General features: G+C 38.4%; 1 protein-coding gene and 1 pseudogene across 1 annotated transcript; one reads left to right on the top strand and one right to left on the bottom strand.

Moving 5' to 3' along the window:
* The first annotated feature begins 3,333 nt into the window (after positions 1-3,333).
* Positions 3,334-4,215, top strand: LOC102275182 (small ribosomal subunit protein eS4, X isoform). Its single transcript, XM_005888374.3, has one exon. It carries the CDS (start codon positions 3,351-3,353, stop codon positions 4,140-4,142), a length of 792 nt encoding a protein of 263 aa, XP_005888436.2. The 5' UTR covers positions 3,334-3,350; the 3' UTR covers positions 4,143-4,215.
* A 3,452-nt stretch (positions 4,216-7,667) lies between these two features.
* The window catches only part of LOC102281585 (prolyl 4-hydroxylase subunit alpha-2-like), a 42,650-nt pseudogene continuing 25,506 nt past the window's right edge, over positions 7,668-24,811 (bottom strand).

Below are 24,811 nucleotides of genomic sequence, written 5' to 3'. Positions count from 1 at the left end.
GTCAATGATGCCATCCAACCACCTCATCCTCTGTTGTCCCCTTCTTCTCCCACCTTCAATCCTTCCCAGCATCAGGGTCTTTTCATATGAGTCAGTTCTTTAGCATCAGGTGGCCAAAGTATTGGAGTTTCAGCTTCAGCATCAGTCCTTCCAATGAATACTGAGGACGGATTTCCTTTAGGATGGACTGGTTGGATCTGCTTGAAGTCCAAGGGACTCTCAAGAGCCTTCTCCAACACCACAGTTCAAAAGCATCAACTCTTCAGCACTCAGCTTTATAGTCCAACTCTCACATCTATACATGACTACTGGAAAAAAACCTTAGCTTTGTCTAGATGGACCTTTGTTGGCAAAGTAATGTCTCTGCTTTTTTAATATGCTGTCTAGGTTGGTCATAGCTTTTCTTTCAAGGAGCAAGCATTTTTTAATTTCATGGCTGCAATCACCATTTGCACTGATTTTGGAGCCCAAAATATTCTGAGAGAAATGTTAATGTCTTAGTATGATTATATATTTTTTCTTTTCCCTTATATTTTTTATGATTTTTGCTTTATGTATCTTTCTTTGTTGTTAGGTGTCTATGGCAGAAAGTGAAGAGGAACTAAAAAGCCTCTTGATGAAAGTGAAAGTGGAGAGTGAAAAAGTTGGCTTAAAGTTCAACATTCAGAAAACGAAGATCATGGCATCTGGTCCCATCACTTCATGGGAAATAGATGGGGGAACAGTGGAAACCGTGTCAGACTTTATTTTGGGGGGCTCCAAAATCACTGCAGATGGTGACTGCAGCCATGAAATTAAAAGATGCTTACTCCTTGGAAGGCAAGTTATGACCAACCTAGATAGCATATTCAAAAGCAGAGACATTACTTTGCCAACAAAGGTCCGTCTAGCCAAGGCTATGGTTTTTCCAGTGGTCATGTATGGATGTGAGAGTTGAACTGTGAAGAAAGCTGAGCGCCAAAGAATTGATGCTTTTGAACTGTGGTGTTGGAGAAGACTGTTGAGAGTCCCTTGGACTGCAAGGAGATCCAACCAGTCCATTCTGAAGGAGATCAGCCCTGGGATTTCTTTGGAAGGAATGATGCTAAGGCTGAAACTCCAGTACTTTGGCCACCTCATGCGAAGAGTTGACTCACTGGAAAAGACTCTGATGCTGGGAGGGGTTGGGGGCAAGAAGAGAAGGGGACGACAGAGGATGAGATGGCTGGATGGCATCACTGACTCAATGGACGTGAGTCTGAGTGAACTCCGGGAGTTGGTGATGGACAGGGAGGCCTGGCGTGCTGTGATTCATGGGGTCGCAAAGAGTCGGACACGACTGACAGACTGAACTAAACTGAACTGAATGATTTACAATGTCTATCTTCTTTGTGAATAGTACCTTTTATCATTAAAAATATTCATCTTTGCTTCATCTAAAATACATAAATTTAATTTAAAAAGGAGAAAAAAGAAAATGTGATATTCATATATACAATGGAATATTATCCAGCCATAAAAAAGAAGGAAGTATCGCCTTCTCAAAAATATGGATAGATCTTAAGGGCATTATGCTAAATTAAATAAAGACAAATGCCGTATGATCTGATCTCACTTACATGTCAACTCTATAAACAAAACAAAAACTCAGCAACAAAACTGAACTTGAACAAAATACAGATTGACGATTGCCAGAAGTGAAGATTAGGGGTTAGTGAAGTGCTCAAAAGGCACAAACTTCCAGTTATAAGATAAATAAATCCTGAGGATGTAAGTAACAACAGTGTATTGTATATTTAAAAGCTGCTAAGAGAATAAATCTTTAAAGTTCTCATCACACACAAAAAATTGTAACTAAGGTGATAATGTTAACTGAAGTTATTGAGGTAATCATTTAGTAATACACACATATATTAAATCATTGTTATACAGCTTAACATTAATACAATGTTATATGTCAATTATATCTCAATAAAACAACAAAAACATTCTTAAAGGACTATAATAGAATCTAGAGTTCCAACATCATTATATTTGCAGAAGTCAGGATATAATAAAAAAATTACTTGATATATTAAGAACCAGGAACATGTGACCTATTCTCTAGAGAAAAGTCAGAAACAAAACCAACTCAAAGATGGAACAGATGTTGGAATTAGCAGATAAAGATTTCTAAGCTGTTATTACACTCAAGGATGGAAAGAAAAATAATACTTGCAATTAATGAGAAGTAGAGAAATTTCAGTCAGTAAGAGTAAAGAAACTATTGAAAATTTTAGGACTTCCCTGGTGGTCCTAGTGGTTAAGAATCCGCCTGCCAATACAGGGGACACCAGTTTGATCCCTGGTTCGGGAAGATTCCACATGCTACAGGGCAACTAAGCCAGTGCACAACTACTGTAGCCCGCATGCCTAGAGCCTGTGCTCTACAACAAGAGAAGCCACTGCAATGAGAAGCCTGTGCACCACAGTGAAGAGCAGCCCCCACTCACCACAGCTGGAGAAGTCCACGGACAGCAACCAAGACCTAGCACAGCCAAAAATAAATAAATTTAAAAATAAAAATAATAGTAAATTTGAAGGAAAGATAAAAAAGTTTAACGAAAGAGAATCTGTTGAAAATTTTAGAACTGAGAATTCCCTGGTGGTTCATGGTTAGGACTCTGTGCTCTTACTGCTAAGGGCCCAGGTTTGATCCCTGGCTAAGGAACTAAGATTCTGCATGACCTGTGGCATAGCCAAAAAGAGAGAAAACTTTAGAACTGGAAAATACGATATCTGAATTTAAAACTTCACTAGATGCACTTAACATGGAAATGGAGATGACAAAGGCAGAACCACTAAGGTTGGAGGTATATCAACAGATACTATCCAATATGTAGAAAAGAGAAAATATCCAAATAAAATATTGACAAGACCTCCTGCTTATATAAAGATTATAACACTATAAGAATACAAAAAGAAAGAACATGAATATCCTTTCTAACTACCAAAGGACAACCAATAACTATGATAAACTAATGAAACTGTTTTTGAAAGAAAAACTGCCTTCACTGAGCTTGTCATCTATTATCTAGAATATGAAGAAATAATTCTTTCCCAGATGACAGCAAAAAATGAAAACAAAAAACATACCAGAGATATGAATAACTAAGGATGAATAGGTGATAAATTTTATTCCTGAGGACTTCTAAAGCTGACACAGGGTTTCATGGAAAGAGCAGAAAAGATTTCCTGTTTGGTCACAAGTAATATGGCTTTCATGAGATAAATATTTGCAGTCTGCTGCATATTTCATTTATGTAACCAACTTTTAAAAGTCATATATAATTAAAACAAAACTTTACTCTCTTTTTGTGCCTAGCGCAGCCATGGCTCGGGATCCCAAGAAGCACCTGAAACGCGTAGCAGCTCCAAAACATTGGATGCTGGATAAACTGACTGGTGTGTTTGCCCCTCGTCCATCTACCGGCCCCCACAAGCTAAGGGAGTGTCTCCCCCTAATCATTTTCCTAAGGAATAGACTTAAGTATGCCCTAACTGGAGATGAAGTAAAGAAGATTTGCATGCAGCGTTTTATTAAGATCGATGGCAAAGTCCGCACAGATATAACCTACCCTGCTGGTTTTATGGATGTCATCAGCATTGATAAGACTGGAGAGAATTTTCGTTTGATCTATGACACCAAAGGTCGCTTTGCTGTTCATCGTATTACACCTGAGGAGGCCAAGTATAAATTGTGCAAAGTAAGAAAGATATTTGTGGGAACAAAAGGAATCCCTCATCTGGTAACCCATGATGCTCGTACCATCCGTTACCCTGATCCCCTCATCAAGGTGAATGATACCATTCAGATTGACTTGGAGACTGGCAAGATTACTGATTTCATCAAATTTGACACTGGTAACCTCTGCATGGTGACTGGAGGTGCTAACCTGGGAAGAATTGGTGTGATTACAAACCGGGAGAGGCATCCAGGTTCTTTTGATGTAGTTCATGTGAAAGATGCGAACGGCAACAGCTTTGCCACACGGCTCTCAAACATTTTCGTTACTGGCAAAGGCAACAAACCGTGGATCTCTCTTCACCGTGGAAAGGGTATTCGCCTTACCATTGCTGAGGAGAGAGATAAGAGATTGGCAGCCAAACAGAGCAGTGGATAAAATGATCTCTATGTGATGTGATTGGAAAAGTCTTTGTAATTAAAGATAATACCAAGTGGGAAAAAAAAAAAAACTTTACAGATAAATAAAAATTTTAAACAGGTTTAAAAAAGGATCTCCTGGAGACACTAAATTAAAAGATAATATATACTGATACACTTCTCTTCAAAAAGGTCTTAGAGGACCAGATTATAAAGAATTTTGCTCAAACAGTCATTAAAAACTAACAAATATATACAAGAGGAAAACTATCAAAACTCTGAAGAGAGATATCAAAGCAGAACAAAATAAACAGTGATTCCATGTTCATGGATAAGAAGACTTAATACTGTCAAGATGTCAGTTCATCCTAAATGAATCCATAGATTCAATACAATCCTAATCAAAATTCTAACAAGTCATTTTGTGGATATGGAAAGACAAAAGACCCAGCATAGACAATACAATATTAAAGGAGAAGAACAAAGTTGGAGGATTGATACTACTTGACTCCAAAGCTATTACAAAGCTACAGTAATCAAGACAATGTGGTATTAGTGAAAGAACAATCAATCAACGGAACAGAACAGTGAGCCTAGAAACAGACCTCCATAAAAATAATCGACTCATATTTGTCAAAGGAGCAAAAGCAATACAATGGGGCAAAAAGAGTCTCTCAAAAAATGGTGATGGAACAAATGGACATACATATGCAAAAAATATAAATCTAGACCTTACACTCTTCACTCAATATAACTCAAAATGGATCACAGACCTAAATGTAAAACACAAAACTATAAAACTGGAAGACAACATGGGAGAAAATCCTGGTATGGTATTTGTCCTTTAAAATCCTGGGTATGGTAATGTCCTTTAAAATAGAACAACAAAGACATGATCCATGAAAGAAATGATTGATAAGGTGGACTTCATTAAAATTAAAAACTCTGCTCCAAGAAAGACAATACAAAGAGAATGAGAAAATGAGTTGCATACTGGGAGAAAATATTTGCAAAAGAGACATTTAAAAGGGACTGTTATCTAAAATATATATAATTAATTCATAAATACAACTATAAGAAAACAAAAACTCAATTAAAAAATGGACCAAAGCCCTTAACAGACCCCTCAGCAAAGAGATATACAGATGGCAAGTAAGCATAAGAACATATGTCCCACATCATATGTTATCAGGGAACTGTGAATTAAAACAATGAGATATTAATAATGTCACATATTAGAATGACCAAAATCCAAGACACTGACAACATCAAATGCTGACAAGGATATGGAACAACAGGACTCTCATTCACTGTTAAAACAAATGCAAAATAATACAGAAACTTGGAAAGACAGTGTGGCTATTTCTTACAAAACTAAACTTACTCTTTACACAAACCAGCAATCACATTCTTTGGTATTTACCCAAAGGAGTTGAAAAGGTAATGTCCACACAAAAATCTATACATGGATGTTTACGGTATCTTTATTCATAACTGCCAAAATATGGAAGAAACCAAGATGTCCTTCAGAAGGCGAACAGATGAATAAACTGTAACACATTCAAACAACAAAATATTATTCAGCACTAAAATGAAATAAGCTATGAAACCATGAAAAACAAGAAGGAACCTCAAATGGATATTAGTAAATAAAAGAAACTGATCTGAGATGGCTACATACTGTATATTCCAACTATATAACACTTGAGAAAAAGCAAAGCTATGGAAACAATAAAATATCAGTGGCTGCTGTGAAGAGTAGGGGCAAAGATGCACAGTCAGAACATAGAGGATTTTTAGGACAGTGAAATTCTCTGTATTAGATTATAATAATGGATATAGGTCATGAGACATTTGTCCAAACCTATAAAGTACAACATCAAGACTGAATCCTTCACCCATAGGTAAACTAAGGAATTTGGGGGGATTATGATATGTCCATCAATATAGGTTAATCCTTAATGAAAATGTACAATTCTGGTGAGTGATGTTGATAATGAGGGAGGCTATGTATGTGTCAGGGCAAGGGGTATATAGGGAATCATTGTACCCTCTCAATTTTATTGTAAACTTAAAACTACTCTAAAAAAATTAAATCTTTTTAAAAAAAGGACAATCTGCTATCATCTTTTCCCTTAAATGTCCCCCAAATAACGACAGCAAGGCAAGTCCAAGGAGGGAACAGAGGGAAATGTGCTCAGCACCAAATGAGAACTTACTTTGGGTTTTGCAATCTCCTTGATCTTCCTGATTTCCTCGTCAGACATGACATCGTAGAACCTGACAATGTGTGGCTGTCCCATTCATCCTCCTCTTTGAAGGGGGCGATGACCAGCTGGGGCGTCCTGTTGCCATAATGTAACCTACAGAAAAGCCTCTTCTGCCTCTGTGGTGTCTGGGAAGCACAGAGCAACAAGTCTATGTTCCAGGCTCCTCAGTCTGCCAGGCAGCAGCCTCACTCCTTAGGCCCATCTCCTCCCTCTTCCCTCAGAAAGGAAAAAAAGCATAATGGAACACAAATCATTCAATATCTTCTCTGTCAGGAATATCCTTACTCATATTTACAAGCCCTTAGAGGGAAGTCACTCTTATACTGGACTTAAAAAACAGTGACAATTCACCTTAAATGGGTTTGGAAAAAAAAGAGTCTTTTTCTTCTATCCAACTTCCCATAATGTCTAGGGGTGATCAGCTCAATTCTGAGATTGAACCCTTTAATGGTCTGTTCTCTGTGGCCTTCCTACTCATGCTATGACCCATGGACCAGCATCAGTTGGGAGATGGTTAGAAATACAGAATCTCACGTTCTAACTCAGTATTACTGAATTAGAATCTGCATTTTAACAACATCCCAGGTGATTCCTATGCACCTTAGATTTTGAGACACTAACAAAGTCCAAGATCTACCCATGATCCTCCTGGCCCTCCATGAGCCTGCCTATATTAAAATTCTGAATATTATAGCTTCTTTTCTCAAATATTATGCTCTACTAATATAAAAAATGTTTGCTATTTCCAAAACATAGGATACTTTTTCTCACTGTACACTTGTTCATGGTATAGTCTCAGCCTAAAACTTCTTTTATTACATTGTTCACCTGGTAATCTAGTTTAGGAGTCCTTTACCTGTGAACCTTACCACTTTTTGTCCTAGAGTTAATAACCTTTTGTTGTATGTTGCTACCAAATCTTGCACATACCACTACTGTACTAAAACTACTTATTTATATTTTAAATTTTCCTTTAATACACTACATATTTCTATAACAGGGCCATATATTATTCATTTTTGCTTAATTTCTTCCACATGCATGTAATAAAAAATAATATTCATAATAGTCTTAATGCCTAACATCTAATTAGCCATCAATTAACATAAGTGTTTGATATAACTATAAGACTGAAAAAGACCCAGTGGTGCACTCAAGGGGCAGGTTCAAGAACTAAAATATCTTCCCAACTAAATCTGGCCTTCCAAAGTTGAAAGTCCCCAGTATTTATACGGCCAGGTGATCTAAAGGTCTCCAAGTACCCTAAGCACCCCTTATAACCCCAATGACTCCCTTTCCCATCTTACGAGTTTGATACCCTCTCCGCGGCAGAGGCTTTCTTAGCTCTAGAGGGTTTGCTTATAATCAAGAGTATCCTGAGGAGAACTGTTCAGTGTCTCCTGTTTGGTCTCTGATTCTTCATTCCCAAGGTTTCCTGCCCTTTCTTCCTCCAACAACTTCACAAAGTATGGCAGATTCAACTGGGCTTGTTTATGAGAGGAGTCTGGACAAAGGAAAGCAAATAGTTAATAATCAGGGAGATCATTTGGAGAAGCTCTGCAATTCTTCTACTTCAAACGACGCTGATAAACCAGTATGGAATTTGAACACTGTCCAGAATTAGAATAAAGAGAGAAATAAAAACTGGTATGGAGAAAATCCACCCCCACTATGCCTTACTCACCAGTTCCAAGGGACCTAGTACAGAAAGGCAACCAGCAGTCCTGCCTCACATTCACAACTCAAGTTTTATGCTGCGCACATCTGCTTCCTAGTGCATTTTCATTACAAGGTTATATATCATGTGCTGTTTTATATATATATATATATATATATATATATATATATACAGTTAGAATGTAGACTAGAGTTCCAGATAACTTCCACAAGCATCATCATCTCATGGGCCCTCACAATATCCAAGAAAGAAGGATTTTGGTCCTCATTCCTCAGGTAAGAATACCAAGACACAGAATAAACAAGGAACCTGGGTCAAGATCATATAGAAAAAAATAAGCACATCAGAACTAGAACCCAGATGTCTAACTCTGTGGCTCTTACCAAAAATACTCAAAAAAAAACTTACAAGGCTTATCTCACATAACAGTCATGAAGGACACTCCCATGTTCGACAGTCAATGTAAGAGTTCTGGCAATAATGTCAACAAAAGAAAGATTTTACGAACCTGAGTCAGGGCAGCACAGTCTAGAGTGTGAAATCTTACCAAGCTTATTAATATAAACCAGGTGTGGTATGATTATATAAATGCCCTTTTCAAAAGAAAACAAATTACAGTCAAATTAGATATAGCCCTTTGGTCATCCTAGAGTAATTATGAATCCAGAATTGAAATATTTTTCACTAAGCTCTTACAGTGCTGTGATCAGTTATCGTGTTATTTTCTACAATCTATTGACGTTATCTGTTAACATGTCTAATCTCCCACTACCATCCCCAAACTACCTTAAGATATTCTGGGAATAGACCACACATAAGTCTTTTGCCCAGTACAGCATGTAGCATATAACAGACCTCTGTAAGTTTGCTGAATTTAGTAACAGTAAAATGACTCTGCAATATCCCCATCTGTTTGTAGTCTTTATGCCAAGACATCTCCCTGAAACAAAGGGAACATACCACCTGTCAAGGAGCTCTTTCCACTTTTTGGCAATTATCTTGAGTTTTTCTTCAAACAGAACCCAAGAGTATCTGGCTGCATATTCTTCTCATATGATCTAGGGCTAACTCTAAGGGCCACAGAGAACAAAAATAATCAATTCCTCTAATTCTTCAGTTAATCTTTTCTTCCTCCAATAATTCCAATTATTTGTTAAGATTCTGACACTAATTCTAATTTGTGAATTGTCCGACATGACCAAGCAATTCTCTGACAGCTGCTGGGTGTTCTACTATTTAACTCAATTCTGGCACTATCCATCTAAAGACAGGGTCAGATCCCATAGGCTAAGGGTTCAGTCCCACAACACGGTCTCCTACCCTTACCTCTACTTCAGTGGCCAACTGCTGTTCAATTGCTGAGTCATGTCTGATTCTTTGCAACCCCATCGACAGTAGCATTTCAAGCTTCCCTGTCCTTCACTATCTCCTAGAGTTTGCTCAAACTCATGTCCATTGAGTCGGTGATGCCATCCAACAATCTCATCCTCTGTTGCCCCCTTCTCCTCCTGCCCTTAATCATTTCCCAACATCAGTGTCTTTTCCAATGAGTCGGCTCTTCACATCAGGTGGCCAAAGTATTGGAGTTTCAGTTTTAGCATCAGTCCTTCCAATGAATATTCAAGGTTGATTTCCTTTAGGATTGACTGGTTTGAACCTCTTGCAGTCCAAGGAACTCTCCAAAGTCTTCTCCAGCACCACAATTCAAAAGCACCAATTCTTTGGCGCTCAGCCCTCTTTATGGTCCAACTTTCACATCTGTACATGACTACTGGAAAAACCACAGCTTTGACTATACGGACCTTTGTTAGCAAAGTGATGTCTCTGCTTTTTAATACACTGTCTAGGTTTGTCACAGCTTTTCTTCCACGGAGCTTTCCAAGTGTTTTAATTTCATGGTTGCAGTCACTGTCCGCAGTGATTTTGGAGTCCCAAAATACAAAATCTGTCATTGTTTCCACTTTTCCCTCATCTATTTGCCATGAAGTAATGGGACTGGATACCATGATCTGCTTTTTGAAAGCTGAGTTTTAAGCCAGTTTTTTCACCCTCCTCTTTCACTCTCAAAAGGCTCTTTAGTTCCTCTTCACTTTCTGCCATTAGAGTATTATCATGTGCATATCTGAGGTTGTTGATATTTCTCCCGGCAATAGTGACTCCAGCTTGCAATTCATCCAGTCAGGCCTTTCGCATGATGTACTCTGCATAAAAGTTAAATAATCAGGGTGACAATATATAGCCTTGTCATACTCCTTTCCCGATTGTGAATCAGTCCATTTTTCCATGCCTGGTTCTAACTGTTGTTTTTTAACCTGCATACAGGTTTCTCAGGAGACAGGTAAGCTGATCTGGTATGCCCATCTCCAGAAGAATTTTGCCCAGTTTGTTGTGATCCACACAGTCAAAGGCTTTAGCATAGTCAATGAAGCAGAAGTACATGTTTTTTCTGGAATCCCCTTGTGTTTTCTATGATCCAACAGATGCTGGTAATTTGAGCTTTGGTTCCTCTGCCTTTTCTAAATCCAGTATGCACATCTGGAAATCCTCAATTCACTTACTGCTAAAGCCTAGCTTGAAGGATTTTGATCACTACCTTCATAGCATGTGAAATGAGTGTAATTGTACAGTAGTTTGAACATTCTTTGGCACTGCCCTTCTTTAGGACTGGAATGAGAACTGAACTTTTCCAGTCCTGTGACCACAGATGGGTTTTCCAAATTTGCTGGTGTACTGAGTTCAACACTTTAACAGCATCATCTTTTAGGATTTAAAACAGTTCAGCTGGAATTCCATCACCTCCACTAGCTTTGTTCGTAGTAATGCTTCCTAGGGCCCAGTTGACTTCACACTCCAAGATGTCTGGCTCTAGGTGAGTGATCACACCAATGGTTATTCTGGTCATTAAGACCTTTTTTGTACAGTTCTGTGTATTCTTGTCACCTCTTCTTATATTCTGCTTCTCTTAGGTCCATACCGTCTTTGTCCTTTATTGTGCCTGTCTTTGCATGAAATGTTCTCTTGGTATCTACAATTCTAGTCTTTCTCATTCTATTGTTTTCCTCTATTTCTTTGCATTGTTCACTTAAGAAGGCGTTCTTACCTCTCCCTGCTATTCTCCAGAACTCTGCACTTAGTTGGATATATCTTTCCTTTCTCCTTTGCCTTTCACTTCTCTTCTCAGCTATTTGTAAAGCCTCTTCAACCACTTTACCTTCTTGAGCATTTCTTTGAGATAGTTCCAGTCACTACCTCCTGTACAATGTTATGAACCTCCATCCATAGTTCTTCAGGCACTCTATCAGATCTAATCCCCTGAATCTATTCATTACCTCCACTGATGGTGCTTCTGACTACTGGCTGTGGATTGGAAGTTCCAATGACCCTCTCCATGCATTTGCTTAATTTGTTAGAGCAGCCCAAAGAACTCAGAGAAACATGTTACCAAGTAGATTACCAATTTACAACTTACAAACAGATAAAAGATATGCATAAGGCAAAGTATGTGGCAAGGGGTGTAGAACTTCCATGCTCTTTGGTCTTGCCATTCTCTCAGCATCTCCACATGTTCTCCAGTCTGCAAGCTCCCTGTGCCCTGTCCTTTGGGTTGTTATGGAGGTGTCATTATATAGGCAGGTTTAATTAAATCATTGGCTACTGTTGGTCAATTTAACCTCTAGTCCCTCTCCTCTTTTCTGGAGGTCAGAAAACTTTCAACTTTCAAATCACAGGGCTTGTTCCCTGGCAAGCAGCTCTCATGTTTAGGTTACCTGAAAGTTTTCCAAGTCACCTCATTAACATAACAAAGACATCTTTATGCCTCTCATCACTTAGGAAATTTGATTTTTGGAGCTTTGTGCCAGGAACATGGAGAAACCCAAATACATAGTACTTATTATAAGCTACAATAACACATTCACTCAATACAGATCAAATTAAGTGTTTAGCACTGCTGCTGCTGCTGCGTCACTTCAGTCATATCCAACTCTGTGTGACCCCATAGACGGCAGCCCACCAGGCTTCCCGTCCCTGGGATTCTCCAGGCAAAAACACTGGAGTGGATTGCCATTTCCTTCTCCATTGCATGAAAGTCAAAAGTGAAAGTGAAGTCGCTCAGTCATGTCCAACTCTAGCGACCCCATGGACTGCAGCCTACCAGGCTCCTCCGTCCATGGGATTTTCTAGGCAAAATTACTGGAGTGGGGTGCCATTGCCTTCTCCGTTTAGCACTACCCTTGAGTATGAAAATGCAAAACTGGAAAAAAAAAAAAAAGAAAAAATATTATTTCTAAAGTCTTTGCTTTAGAAATAAAATTTGCTTGTCATTGGTAAACAAAGGATATTGTAGCCATCAAGACATTACATTATAACCACCCAAAAGATGAGCCCTGAGGGAACCCAGTATAGAAACAGATTACCTGCCATTTAGGAATCATCAGATTGCACCTATCCCTGAGGGTGCAGCTTGGGGAAAGTCATGATGAGAAAACACAGGATACTGGCCCCATATAACTGAGGTTCATATCAAGGAATGATTTCAGTGAGCCCAGACTCTTGCATCTTCCAATATTCAGAAAAGTGCTAAAATCCTTAACTTGAGATATCTGGTTTTCTTTGCTTAACAATAATCTTTTGATGTTTCAACTACTTAACCTTTGTTTTGCTGACTTAAAAAATGCACCAACGTGAGAGTTGTGAGTTAAGTTTTATTTGAGGCAAAATGAGGACTATAGTCTGGGAGACAGCATTTCAGATAGCTCTGAGAAACTGCTCCAAAGAGGTAGAGGGAAGGTCAGCATATATGTGATTTGGGAGCAGATATCATCATGAAGAAATGTGGTGCTTTTCTAGACATGAGAAGATGTAACAATTGAACCCATAGAATCAGTTCCTGAAAATATATAACTATTTGAAGACTTGTTCTGCCAATTTTTTCAGAGCACAGAATGCTTCTTTCCTGATCTCCTTCCTGAACTCCCTTCAGCAGATGCTGAAGGTCAGCAGCTGCAGCAGCATGTGTGATTTAATCCTTGTAGAGGTAGACAAGAAGTGTACATGGCAAGTGCCAACTAGTAGTTAACAGCTGCAAAAACTCCTGTATATCCTGACTCCCCCTTCTCCTCCTCATAACAGTTTTCTCAGCACTATCTGAGATGCTGTCTCCCAGGCTTGAAGTCATAATAATGTATGCCCAATAAAACTCTCAATTTTTAGGTTGTGCATTAAAAAAAATTTTTTTATCTATTTGGCTGCAATAGGTCTTAATTTAAGTATGCGGTATCTTCAATCTTCACATAGACAGGCAGGATCTTTAGATGTGGCATGTGGGATCTAGTTCCTTGATCAGGAATCGAACCCAAGCCCCCAGAATTGGGAGTTTGGAATCTTAGCCACTGTATTATCACAAGGAAGTCCTTTAGGTTGTGCCTTTTTTTTTTTTTTTTCTGTTGACAGCTTATTGGGGAAAACAATTTAATAAAGGCAATACAGATGTAAATGAACTATTAAAACATAATAAACTTCTATGGTGAAGGGAATTCAGGCTACTATGGAACTTGCAGAAGGGAAGAGGAGAATGTCAGAACAGATTTATCAGAACAGAGAATGCCTCAGTTGTGAGCCCTCTTACTTAAAGATTGATTATGCCTGAGAAAGACAATACTGACTGCTGTATCGGTAAACAAAGGATGTTGCAGTCATCAGTGATTGTAGTCACCATGGAGGGTGAGCCCTGAAGGAGTTCACAATGGAAACAAGGAATACCGACCATCAGCAACCATTAGACTGCAGCCACCCTCAATGCTATAGCCTGAAGAAACTCGGCATGAGGAAACATGGGATATTGGCCTAGATAACTGATGTGCCTATCAAAGGAATGATTTCACTGGGCCCAGACTCCCATTTCTCCATTCACAGAAAAGCACCAAATTCCTTAACTTAAAGTATATAGTTTTCTTTTATTAACAAGAGCTTCTTTGGAATTTCCTGGCAGTCCAATGGTTAGGACATGGTGCTTTCACACCTGAGGGCTGGGGTTTGATCTCTGGTTGCGGAACTATGATCCCACAAGCCATGTGGTACAGCCAAAAAAAACCCACAAAACAGTAAATTGTACATGTTGTGGTTGCAAAAATTCCCATATATCCTGGCTTCTCCTCCTTCCTTTTTGGTACAGTTTTCTCAGCATTTATCTGAGAGGCTGTCTCCCAGGCTTGAAGTTTTAAGTTCAGTTCAGTTGCTCAGTCATGTCCGACTCTCTGTGACCCCATGAACCACAGCACACCAGGCCTCCTTGTCCATCACCAACTCCTGGAGTCCACCCAAACCCATGTCCATCGAGTTGGTGATGCCATCCAACCATCTCATCCTCTGTTGTCCCCTTCTCCTCCTGCCCTTAATCTTTCCCAGCATCAGGGTCTTTTCAAATGAGTCAGCACTTCGCATCAGGTGGCCAAAGTATTGGAGTTTCAGCGTCAACATCAGTCCTTTCAATGAACACCCAGGACTGATCTCCTTTAGGATGGACTGGTCGGATCTCCTTGCAGTCCAAGGGACTCTCAAGAGTCTTCTCCAACACCACATTACTCTGAACTTTCAGGTTTTTTGTTTCTTTCCAGTTGACATGTCCCAGTAGAATTCTTTGTTTTACCTCTTATAACTTACCTCCATCAAATTTATATGCCTATATTTTAAATACAAATATTTACCAAAAGCTTAATTTAAAAAAATGGAACCATCTATTCCCCCACACCTCCTTTTCAGTCACATGTCTCAAAAGTGGCCACTTTCTTCAGTTGTTCCCTTTCACATTTTATTGCTAAATTTATGCTTCAGAAAATGATTAGTTTATCATAAGACCTAAGTTATCATAGAGGGACTGGAAAAACAAGAAGTTTCTATAGCAACGATGTCTTCAGGAAGACAATGCATTAACTGATTATGACCATACCAAAACACATAAGACATTTTCACTGTTACACAGATCTTAGTGAATTTCCACTACCATATAAAGGCTAACTAGTTGTTCATCAACCTACTTCATGCTCCTGGAAACAGAGAAACTTTGTATTTTCCAAGCCTCCCTTGAAATGAGACGGGGGCCATGATAGCTCTGACAAGAGAATGTGGACAGAAGTAATGGATGCCACTTATAGGCCTGGCCTATAACATGTATCACGAAACCCTTCACACAGCTAGCATGAAGGGACTCCAAAACAGCAGAGCCATTCTGGAGTAGAAAAAAAAAGTCTCAATTTCTTTTTTGGGGGGTGGCCATGCCACACAACTTGCGGTATCTTAGTTCCCCCACCAGGCATTGAACTCAGGCCCCCTGCAGTGGAAGTGCAGCATTCTAACCACTAGACTGCCAGGAAATTCACTAGAAAAAAATCTATATTCTTGAGTCAACATTTAGAAAAGCCACCCAACCTGCAGGAGGACTCTGCCTGGATGCAAAGTAAAATTTCATACCTTTCTTATCTTAAAGATTTGGGAGTTTATTTGTTACCATAGTGTAGTCTTCCCTGACTAACACAATTGAGTCACAAGAACTCTATGGAATATTCCACCTAAGGCGAGGGGAGGTGGGTCAGTTGGTAAGTGGGATGAAAGAGCAGCTCAACACAGAGCAAATGACTTGCTTTCCTAGCTCCCAAGGGTATTACCAAAAGAAAGCAGCTGATGGGTGAAGTCCACTGCCCTGTACAGGTCCCCAGGCCGGAAGCTGATATCACTGAGATGGTCCAGGACTTGAACCTTGGAGATAGTGCTATGCTCCCCTGCATTCAATTGCTTTAGCGCTTGCTGCATCCAAAGCACTGAATGGTGAAGGTCACTGATGCTGAGGGCTGTCTGGCCCAGCCTGAAGCAATCACCAACACTCAAGGTAGAACGATACTTGGTTCCTAGAAGTAAGAACAATGATACTTCTGATAAAGGACACAAAGGATGATCACTGAGGTCAATAAAGAGATCATTCACCCACTCTATTCCCACTATCCAAATACAACCAGTCTTAAGTTGTTTCCCTTCATATTTTATCTCTGAGTACATGCTTCAGAAAATAATCAGATTATTTTTATAACTATGTTTGGTTAAGATAAGGGGTTTACCCCATAGAAGACACTGAAATGAGTTCCCACGGACCACCTTATTAGTAGGAACATACTTTATTTTTTAAAATATAAGGCAGTATGGGGAGAACAAGCATGAATCAGGAGATCTAGGCAGGTTCTAATTCAAGATAATAATATAAGAATGAGACACCAATAAAAGCTATATTTGATGAAGCAGGTGTAGACTTTAAAAAATATTTACAATCTAGAAGTTGAGAGTTATGTTTTATTCAAATTTTTTGGACTTAAAGCCTGGGAGGCAACACTTCAAGTAACCCCGAGAGAACCCCTCCAAGGAGGAGAGGAAGGGGAGCCAGGTTATATAGCAGTCTTGCAACAGGGCAGGTAACATGCATGTCAAAAAAAATTACTGTTAATTAAAGGAAAAATAGGTATCTCGAGTTAAGGAATTTAGCACTTTTCTATGTATGGGAAGATGCAAGAGTCTGGGCTCACTGAAATCATTCCTTTGATATGCACCTCACTTATCCAAGGCCAGTACCCTATGTTTTCAAATCCTGAGTCTCCTCAGGTCTCACTGGCTCATGTTGGAGGGCTGCAATCACTGATGACTGTGACATCTTTGTTTACTGATACGGTAGGAAATACGCCATTTCTCACAAAGTTTTGAAAGTCATCTGCCTATTATACCAAATCCACCCAGACATAACTGTTCAATTTCTCTTCTACTTCCTAAAATCAGATCCCAGTTTCCTAGAACATGAAGTCTTTCTGGTTTTTATCTCCTAAATTCCCATGAAAGGTCCAGAGTTCTCAGAACACCTCACAGCCACATGAGGTGGCTAAAAGGCAAATAGTAGTTTCTTCCTCTGTATTTCTCAAGTCCTACAGGAAAAAAATTGCAAGTTCTAAAGACAAGAAAAGCAGCTCTAAAGCAAATGTTCACAAAGGGAACCCATGCATGTTGCTTACCTGGCAGGACTCCCCTGGAAAGAGCCGTCAGATCTAGTTTTTATGTGTGCTGAAGAAGCAGCAGAGCCTTAGCAGCCCCAATTACATTCTCCTCTGTAGGGAAAAACCTGTGCAATGATGTGAACCTGGAAGTAAACACTTCCACACACCAGAGAGGCAGAAAGTTAAAGGAGAAAGAAAAAAAGATCACATGAAATTACTGATAAAAGGAAATGATCCAGTAAAGGACAGACTGCAACTTGTGGGTTAAATTCCTGTCCGGAAGATTCCCTGGAGAAGGAAACGGCAGCTCACTCCAGTATTCTTGCCTGGGAAATTCCATGAACAGAGGAGCCTGGTGGGTGACAGTCCATGGGGCTGCAAAAGAGTCAGACACGACTTAGTGACTAAACAACAACAAAGAACAGACCCGAGCATACTATCAGACCTCAGTACTTTACACAAAATTGAAGTCATCTGGAAATAGTGGGAATGGGGGTGCTGGGGCAATGACTTTCTAAAACTATCCTCCAACACAGTAACTACTGGCTACATGTGGTTATGAAACTGTAAATTTATTAAAATTAAATAAAATTTAAAATTCAGTCCCTCAATCATACTAATTAAATTACATTTCAAATGCTCAGTAGCCAGATATGGCTAATAACTACCATGTTGGATAGTGCAGATACAGAACACTTCCATCATGAACAGTTTTACTGCACATGCAGTGCTCAGTTGCTAAGTCATATTCGACTCTTTGTGATGTCCTGGATGTAGCCCATCAGGCTCCTCTGTCCATGAGATTTCCCAGACAAGAATACTGGAGTGAATTGCCATTTCCTTCTCTAGGGGAACCTTCCTGACCCAGGAATCAAACACGCACTTCCTGCATTGGTAGGCAAATTCTTTACCACTGAGCCACAGAAATGCTCTAAAATAAATCCTAGAATTGAAAACAATGGATAAAATTAATAAATCATTGGTAGTGCTGCAAGGTAGCTTATTAATGCAAATGAAAATTGTTTCTAGAGGAACTCACTTTCAAGCAGATTTCAAAGAATAATTTCTGCAAAAAGAAGTCCAAGGAAAGCAAATATTAATAGCTCTCAGGAGGAAAAAAAAAAAAGCAGAAACAATCCAAAAAATTTAAAATTCAGATGTTAGAATTATATGACATGCAATATGAAAGAATATATTTAATATATCTGAAGAAATGGAATGCTGCTAAGTCCTTCAGTCGTTTCCGACTCTGTGTGACCCCATAGACAGCAGCCCACCAGGCTCCCCCAACCCTGGGATTCTCCAGGCAAGAACACTGTAGTGGGTTGCCATTGCCTTCTCCAATGCATGAAAGTGAAAAGTGAAAGTGAAGTCGCTCAGTCGTGTCCGACTCTTAGCGACGCCAAGGACTGCAGCCTACCAGGCTCCTCCGTCCATGGGATTTTCCAAACAAGAGTACTGGAGTGGGGTGCCATTGCCTTCTCCAGAAGAAATGGAATAGGGACCTGAAATATGATAAAACTACAAGAAGGTGACAAACACTATCCAAACTGAAATACATAAAAATTGAATTAAAAGTTCAATAGATTTGGGACTTCTGGGTTTGGCCATGATAAAGAAGCTTACAGTGAAGTAACTTTACCACAAAAAGCAAATATAAAATATGAACAGAATCAATAAAACAATTATTTGAAGGCATTGGATAGCAGTTAATGTAAACTGACTTGGAGGCTATACTCGTTAAAAGAAGGAAGATACTAGAGGTAAGCTCTGCACTCAACCTATATTTTCCAAAGCCATTTAACTGTATACTTGAAATAAATGAATTTTATGGTATGCAAATAGCTCCTCAACAAAGCTGTTTTAAAAAGTCAGAGTGTTGTTCTATAAGGAATTGAGTGTCCCCATGAAAAAGACCAGATACACTGGTATTTTGATGTTTCCTAGAGTATGATTAACACCCTCCCCAACAGCTAACCCAAATTCTACCAATATAAACATTCTGCTTACATTTTCAGTATTTTCTGAGGTTTTAAGTTTTCTCCTTCAACTTAGCCTCTCTGATACCAACCCTCTCTGATATGAACAAATGATTTTTTAAAAATTCACCAAGTATATAATGAAACCCTGCAACATGAGAATCCATGATAATACAAAAATGGACAAAAAGGGTTCCTGGATAAACACATAATAACGGGAACAGACAAAACTTTCCTTAAAACTGATAAATAACACTTAAGAGATATTTAAGTTGATAGACAATACATCAAAAACACAAATGCAAAACATTTTGTAAAAAGAACAACAATCATAAAAATAAAGAAGATTTTAGAAGTTCAAAATGACCGTCAAAAAATTAAATTCAAAGTAAAATGGCCAGTTCTAGGAAGTATAAAAAACAGGCAAAGAAATGAAAAATATGAGAAAAACAGGATCAATGCAGGAGATCCCCCATCCAAGTAATGTAAGCTCCAGAAAGAAAGAAGAGAGAAAATACAAGAAATTATGAGAAATACAATTTTCCAGAACTAAAGAAAAACACAATCTCTTGTATTGAATGCACTCACCAAGTGACAATCTGAGAAAATGAAACTAACAAACAAAATTCTCCCAAAGTACCATTGTGAAATCTTAGCCCGAGGATAAAGATAAGACCTTGCAAGAGAGGGAAAAAAACAGGTATTCTACAAAGAAGAGAGAATCAGTGGACACTAAACAAAAAAAGTTCTGAGGAAAAATTCCTTCAATTTTTGGCATTTTGAAATAGGGCTAAAAAATGAATAAATTCTATTTGGAACAGGAAAATAAATGTTTTCAGAAAGATATTTTTAAAGAAACTCATAACAACTCATTTTACTAGACATAGAAAATCAAAATAGTAATATTCTGACTTCTGCTTCTGCCCACAAATATTAAATGCTACAAGACTGTTCTCTCGCACCATAAGCAGCTAGAAAACTGGACAAAATAAATCAAATTTGACAAAAAGCAGAGCAGGGCTAATCCTTAAGAACAGTAAAAGAGACAATGAGAACCCTATGATAGCCCCATATTTCTGCCTGGAGACAAATTCTTAATATCACTGTTGGGGATGCCAAGGCGGTAAGAAACTGCAGAACAGAGTATCAAAGAAGAGGGAAACACACACACACACACACACACACACACACAAAAGGTCCTGAAATCTAAAAATGGGTCTTCTCTATTCTTTGGCTATAATACTATTCTATACTTGCATTAGGCAAAAATCCAAAAAACTAGACAAAGAAATACTGTAGAGGAAAAATAATAATCAAGAATTTTAGATCTAAACAATTCTCATCATTTACACAAGGCAGGAAATCATTTGACTTCCCACTATCAAAATGGGGAAACTATGCTCAATATACAGAGCACTCACTAGAAATCCCACCAAAAATGGGTCTTGCAGGAGGAGTTAATCCACAGAATACAGACCACTCTAGATTCACCTTAACAAAAATTAAAAGCTAGCTTCAAAGGGATAAAACTGACCTGTATTTAAATGCTTGCTAGAATAAAAACACTCTATAAAGAATATCACAAAATTCAAGGTAAAATTCATAATCCTGGCACTCAGTAAAAAACTACCAGACCTGTTCAGACAGGAAGTGGACCAGGCACAACCTTTTTAGAAGAATAAATGACACAAACTGATTAGAGCCAAAAAGGTCCAAGCCCACATCCACTAGATCTTGAGCCTCAGTACACACCTCATTATGATAACACATCAACAAGCTAAATGACATACCCATAGGCGCCATGACAGTTCCAAGGCCAACTATAAAAGTCAAAAATTGGGTGGTGGTCCAAATCCTGAAAATGCCCATCCCCTGCCACAAAAAAACTACAGGCCAATATCACTGATGAATATAGATGCAAAAATCCTTAACAAAATTCTAGCAAACAGAACCCAACAACATATTAAAAAGATCATACATCATGACCAAGTGGGCTTTATCCCAGGGATGCAAGGATTCTTTAATATCCACAAATCAATCAATGTGATACACCACATTAACAAATTGAAAGATAAAAACCATATGATTATCTCAATAGATGCAGAGAAAGCCTTTGACAAAATTCAACATCCATTTATGATAAAAAAAAAAAACCTCCAGAAAGCAGGCATAGAAGGAACATACCTCAACATAATAAAAGCCATATATGACAAACCCACAGCAAACATTATCCTCGATGGAGAAAAATTGAAAGCATTTCCCCTGAAGTCAGGAACAAGACAAGGGTGCCACTCTCACCACTACTATTCAACATAGTTTTGGAAGTTTTAGCCACAGCAATCAGAGAAAAAAAGAAATAAAAGGAATTCAGATTGGAAAAGAAGAAGTAAAACTCTCACTGTTTGCAGATGACATAATCCTCTACACAGAAAACCCTAAAGACTCCACCAGAAAATTACTAGAGCTAATCAATGAATATAGTAAAGTTGCAGGATATAAAATCAACACACAGAAATGCCTTGCATTCCTATACACTAACAATGAGAAAACAGAAAGAGAAATTAAGGAAACAATTTCATTTACCATTGCAACGAGAAGAATAAAACACTTATGAATAAATCTATCTAAAGAAACAAAAGACCTACATATAGAAAACTATAAAACACTGATGAAAGAAATCAAAGATGACACAAATAGATGGAGAAATATACCATGTTCATGGATCAGAAGAATCAATATAGTGAAAATGAATATACTACCCAAAGCAATCTGTAGATTCAATGTAATCCCTATCAAGCTACCAATGGTATTTTTTAGAGAACTAGAACAAATAATTTCACAATTTGTATAGAAATACAAAAAACCTCGAATAGCCAAAGCAAACTTGAGAAAGAAGAATGGACCTGGAGGAATCAACCTGCCTGACTTCAGGCTCTACTACAAAGCTACAGTCATCAAGACAGTATGGTATTGACACAAAGACAGAAATATAGATCAATGGAACAAAATAAAAAGCCCAAAGATAAATCCGTACACCTTTGGACACCTTATCTTTGACAAAGGAGGCAAAAATATACAATGGAGAAAAGACAATCTCTCTAACAAGCGGTGCTGGGAAAACTGGTCAACCACTTGTAAAAGAATGAAACTAGAACACTTTCTAACACCATACACAAAAATAAACTCAAGATGGATTAAAGATCTAAACGTAAGACCAGAAACTATAAAACTCCTAGAGGAAAACATAGGCAAAACACTCTCTGACATAAATCACAGCAGGATCCTCTATGACCCACCTCCCAGAGTAATGGAAATAAAAGCAAAAATAAACAAATGGGACCTAGTTAAACTTAAAAGCTTTTGCACAACAAAGGAAACCATATGCAAGGTGAAAAGACAGCCTTCAAAATGGGAGAAAATAATAGCAAATGAAGCAACTGACAAAGAATTAACCTCAAAAATATACAAGCAGCTCCTGAAGCTCAATTCCAGAAAAATAAATGACCCAATCAAAAAGTGGGTTGAAGAACTAAACAGACATTTCTCCAAAGAAGACATACAGATGGCTAACAAACACATACAAAGATGCTCAACATCACTCATTATCAGAGAAATGCAAATCAAAACCACAATGAGGTACCATCTCACGCCGGTCAGAATGGCTGCGATCCAAAAGTCTACAAACAATGAATGCTGGAAAGGGTGTGGAGAAAAGGGAACCCTCTTACACTGTAGGTGGGAATGCAAACTAGTACAGCCACTATGGAGAACAGTGTGGAGATTCCTTAAAAAACTGGAAACAGAACTGCCAAATGACCCAGCAATCCCATTGCTGGGCATACACACCGAGGAAACTAGAACTGAAAGAGACATGTGTACCCCAATGTTCATCGCAGCACTGTTTATGATAGGCAGGACATGGAAGCAACCTAGATGTCCATCAGTAGACGAATGAATAAGAAAGCTGTGGTACATATACACAATGGAATATTACTCAGCCATTAAAAAGAATGCATTTGGATCAGTTCTAATGAGGTTGATGAAACTGGAGCCTATTAAGTCAGAAAGAAAAACACCAATACAGTATACTAACACATATATATAGAATTTAGAAAGATGGTAACAATGACTCTATATGCGAGACAGCAAAAAAGACACAGATATAAAGAACAGTCTTTTGGAATCTGTGGGAAAAGGCAAGGGTGGGATGATTTGAGAGAATAGCACTGAAACACGTATATTATCAAATGTGAAACAGATTGCCAGTCCAGGTTCGATACATGATCAGGATGCTCAGGGGTGGTGCACTGGGAAGACCCTGAGGGATGGGATGGGGAGGAAGGTGGGAGGAGTATTCAGGATGGGGAACACATGTACACCCATGGCTGATTCATGTCAGTGTATGGCAAAACCCACTATAATAATGTAATTAGCCTCCAATTAAAATTAATTAATTAATTTAATTTAAAAAATAAAATAAAAACTAAAAAAAAAAAGAAAATTCCCATCCCCTCCCCAAAATAGCTAAAATATTCCTCCCACTCATCAGCCAATGAAATTACCTACCTATCCCTATAAAAACTGACAACCCCATACCCTGGTGCCTCTCTCACCTTCTGAGATGGCCCATACTCTATTTATGGAGTGTATATATCCCTGAATAAACCTTTCATTTTACTATGCTCACTCTTGAATTCTTTTCTGAGCTAAACCAAGAACCTACACTTGATGTATTTAATCCATTTTATCTGCACCATTGGTTTATTAGCTGTCATTTAAAAAAAAAAGTTGTAATGGTTGCTATGGAGTTCACAATATGCATATTTAACTTACTGTGAAAGACATTATATATTATTATGTCTCCTTACTAAATGTAGATACTTTATAACACTATGCCTCCATTTTCTGAGAGCTGGGACATGACTATCCTCTCTGGCCCCATTTCTTTCCTATAACAATGTGAAGAGATCAGGAAAATATAAACCATAATCAGGAAAAAATCAATCAACAGAAAAGGACCCAACAATGATAGATTATAAACTATTAAACAAAAACTTTTAGATAGTTATTATAAATATTATGAATAAGCACAAAGATATAAAGAAAAACTTGAATATAATGAGAAACAAATATTATTTAAAAAGAACTAAGCAGGGACTTCCCTAGTGGTCTGTTATTCAGTCGCTCAGTCATGACCAAGTCTTTGTGACCCCATGGATTGCAGCATACCAGGCTTCCCTATCCTTCACTATCTTCCCAAGTTTGTTCAAACTTATGTCCATTGAGTCGACCATCCAGCCATCTTATCCTCTGTCTCTCCCTTCTTCTCCTGCCCTGAATCTTTCCCAGCATCAGGGCAGTCTGTCGTTTAATTGGTGAACTTTTTCTTCTGAGCTAAAGGCTTTATTTCCTTTTTGAATAGTTATTATTTAATTCGCTGTGTGAGGTCTTAGCTGCATGATGGGGGAACTTTTTGCACTGCAATGAGAACACACTCTCTAGTTGTGGTGCTTGGACTCAGTAGCTCTGCAGCATGTAGGATTTTAATCCCATGACCAGCGACTGAACCCAGTCCTCTGCATTGCAAGACAAATTCTTAACCACTAGACCACCAGGGAAGTCCCTAATTGGAGAATTTTGACCATTCACATTTAAAGTAATTATTAATATAGTTGAATTCAGTTCAGTTCAGTCGCTCAGTCATGTCCAACTCTTCATGACCCCATGGACCACAA

The sequence above is a fragment of the Bos mutus genome, chromosome 7 (genome assembly GCF_027580195.1).
Source record: "Bos mutus isolate GX-2022 chromosome 7, NWIPB_WYAK_1.1, whole genome shotgun sequence".
In the NCBI taxonomy this organism is placed as follows: Eukaryota; Metazoa; Chordata; class Mammalia; order Artiodactyla; family Bovidae; genus Bos; species Bos mutus.
This window is presented reverse-complemented; position numbering and strand designations above follow the sequence as displayed.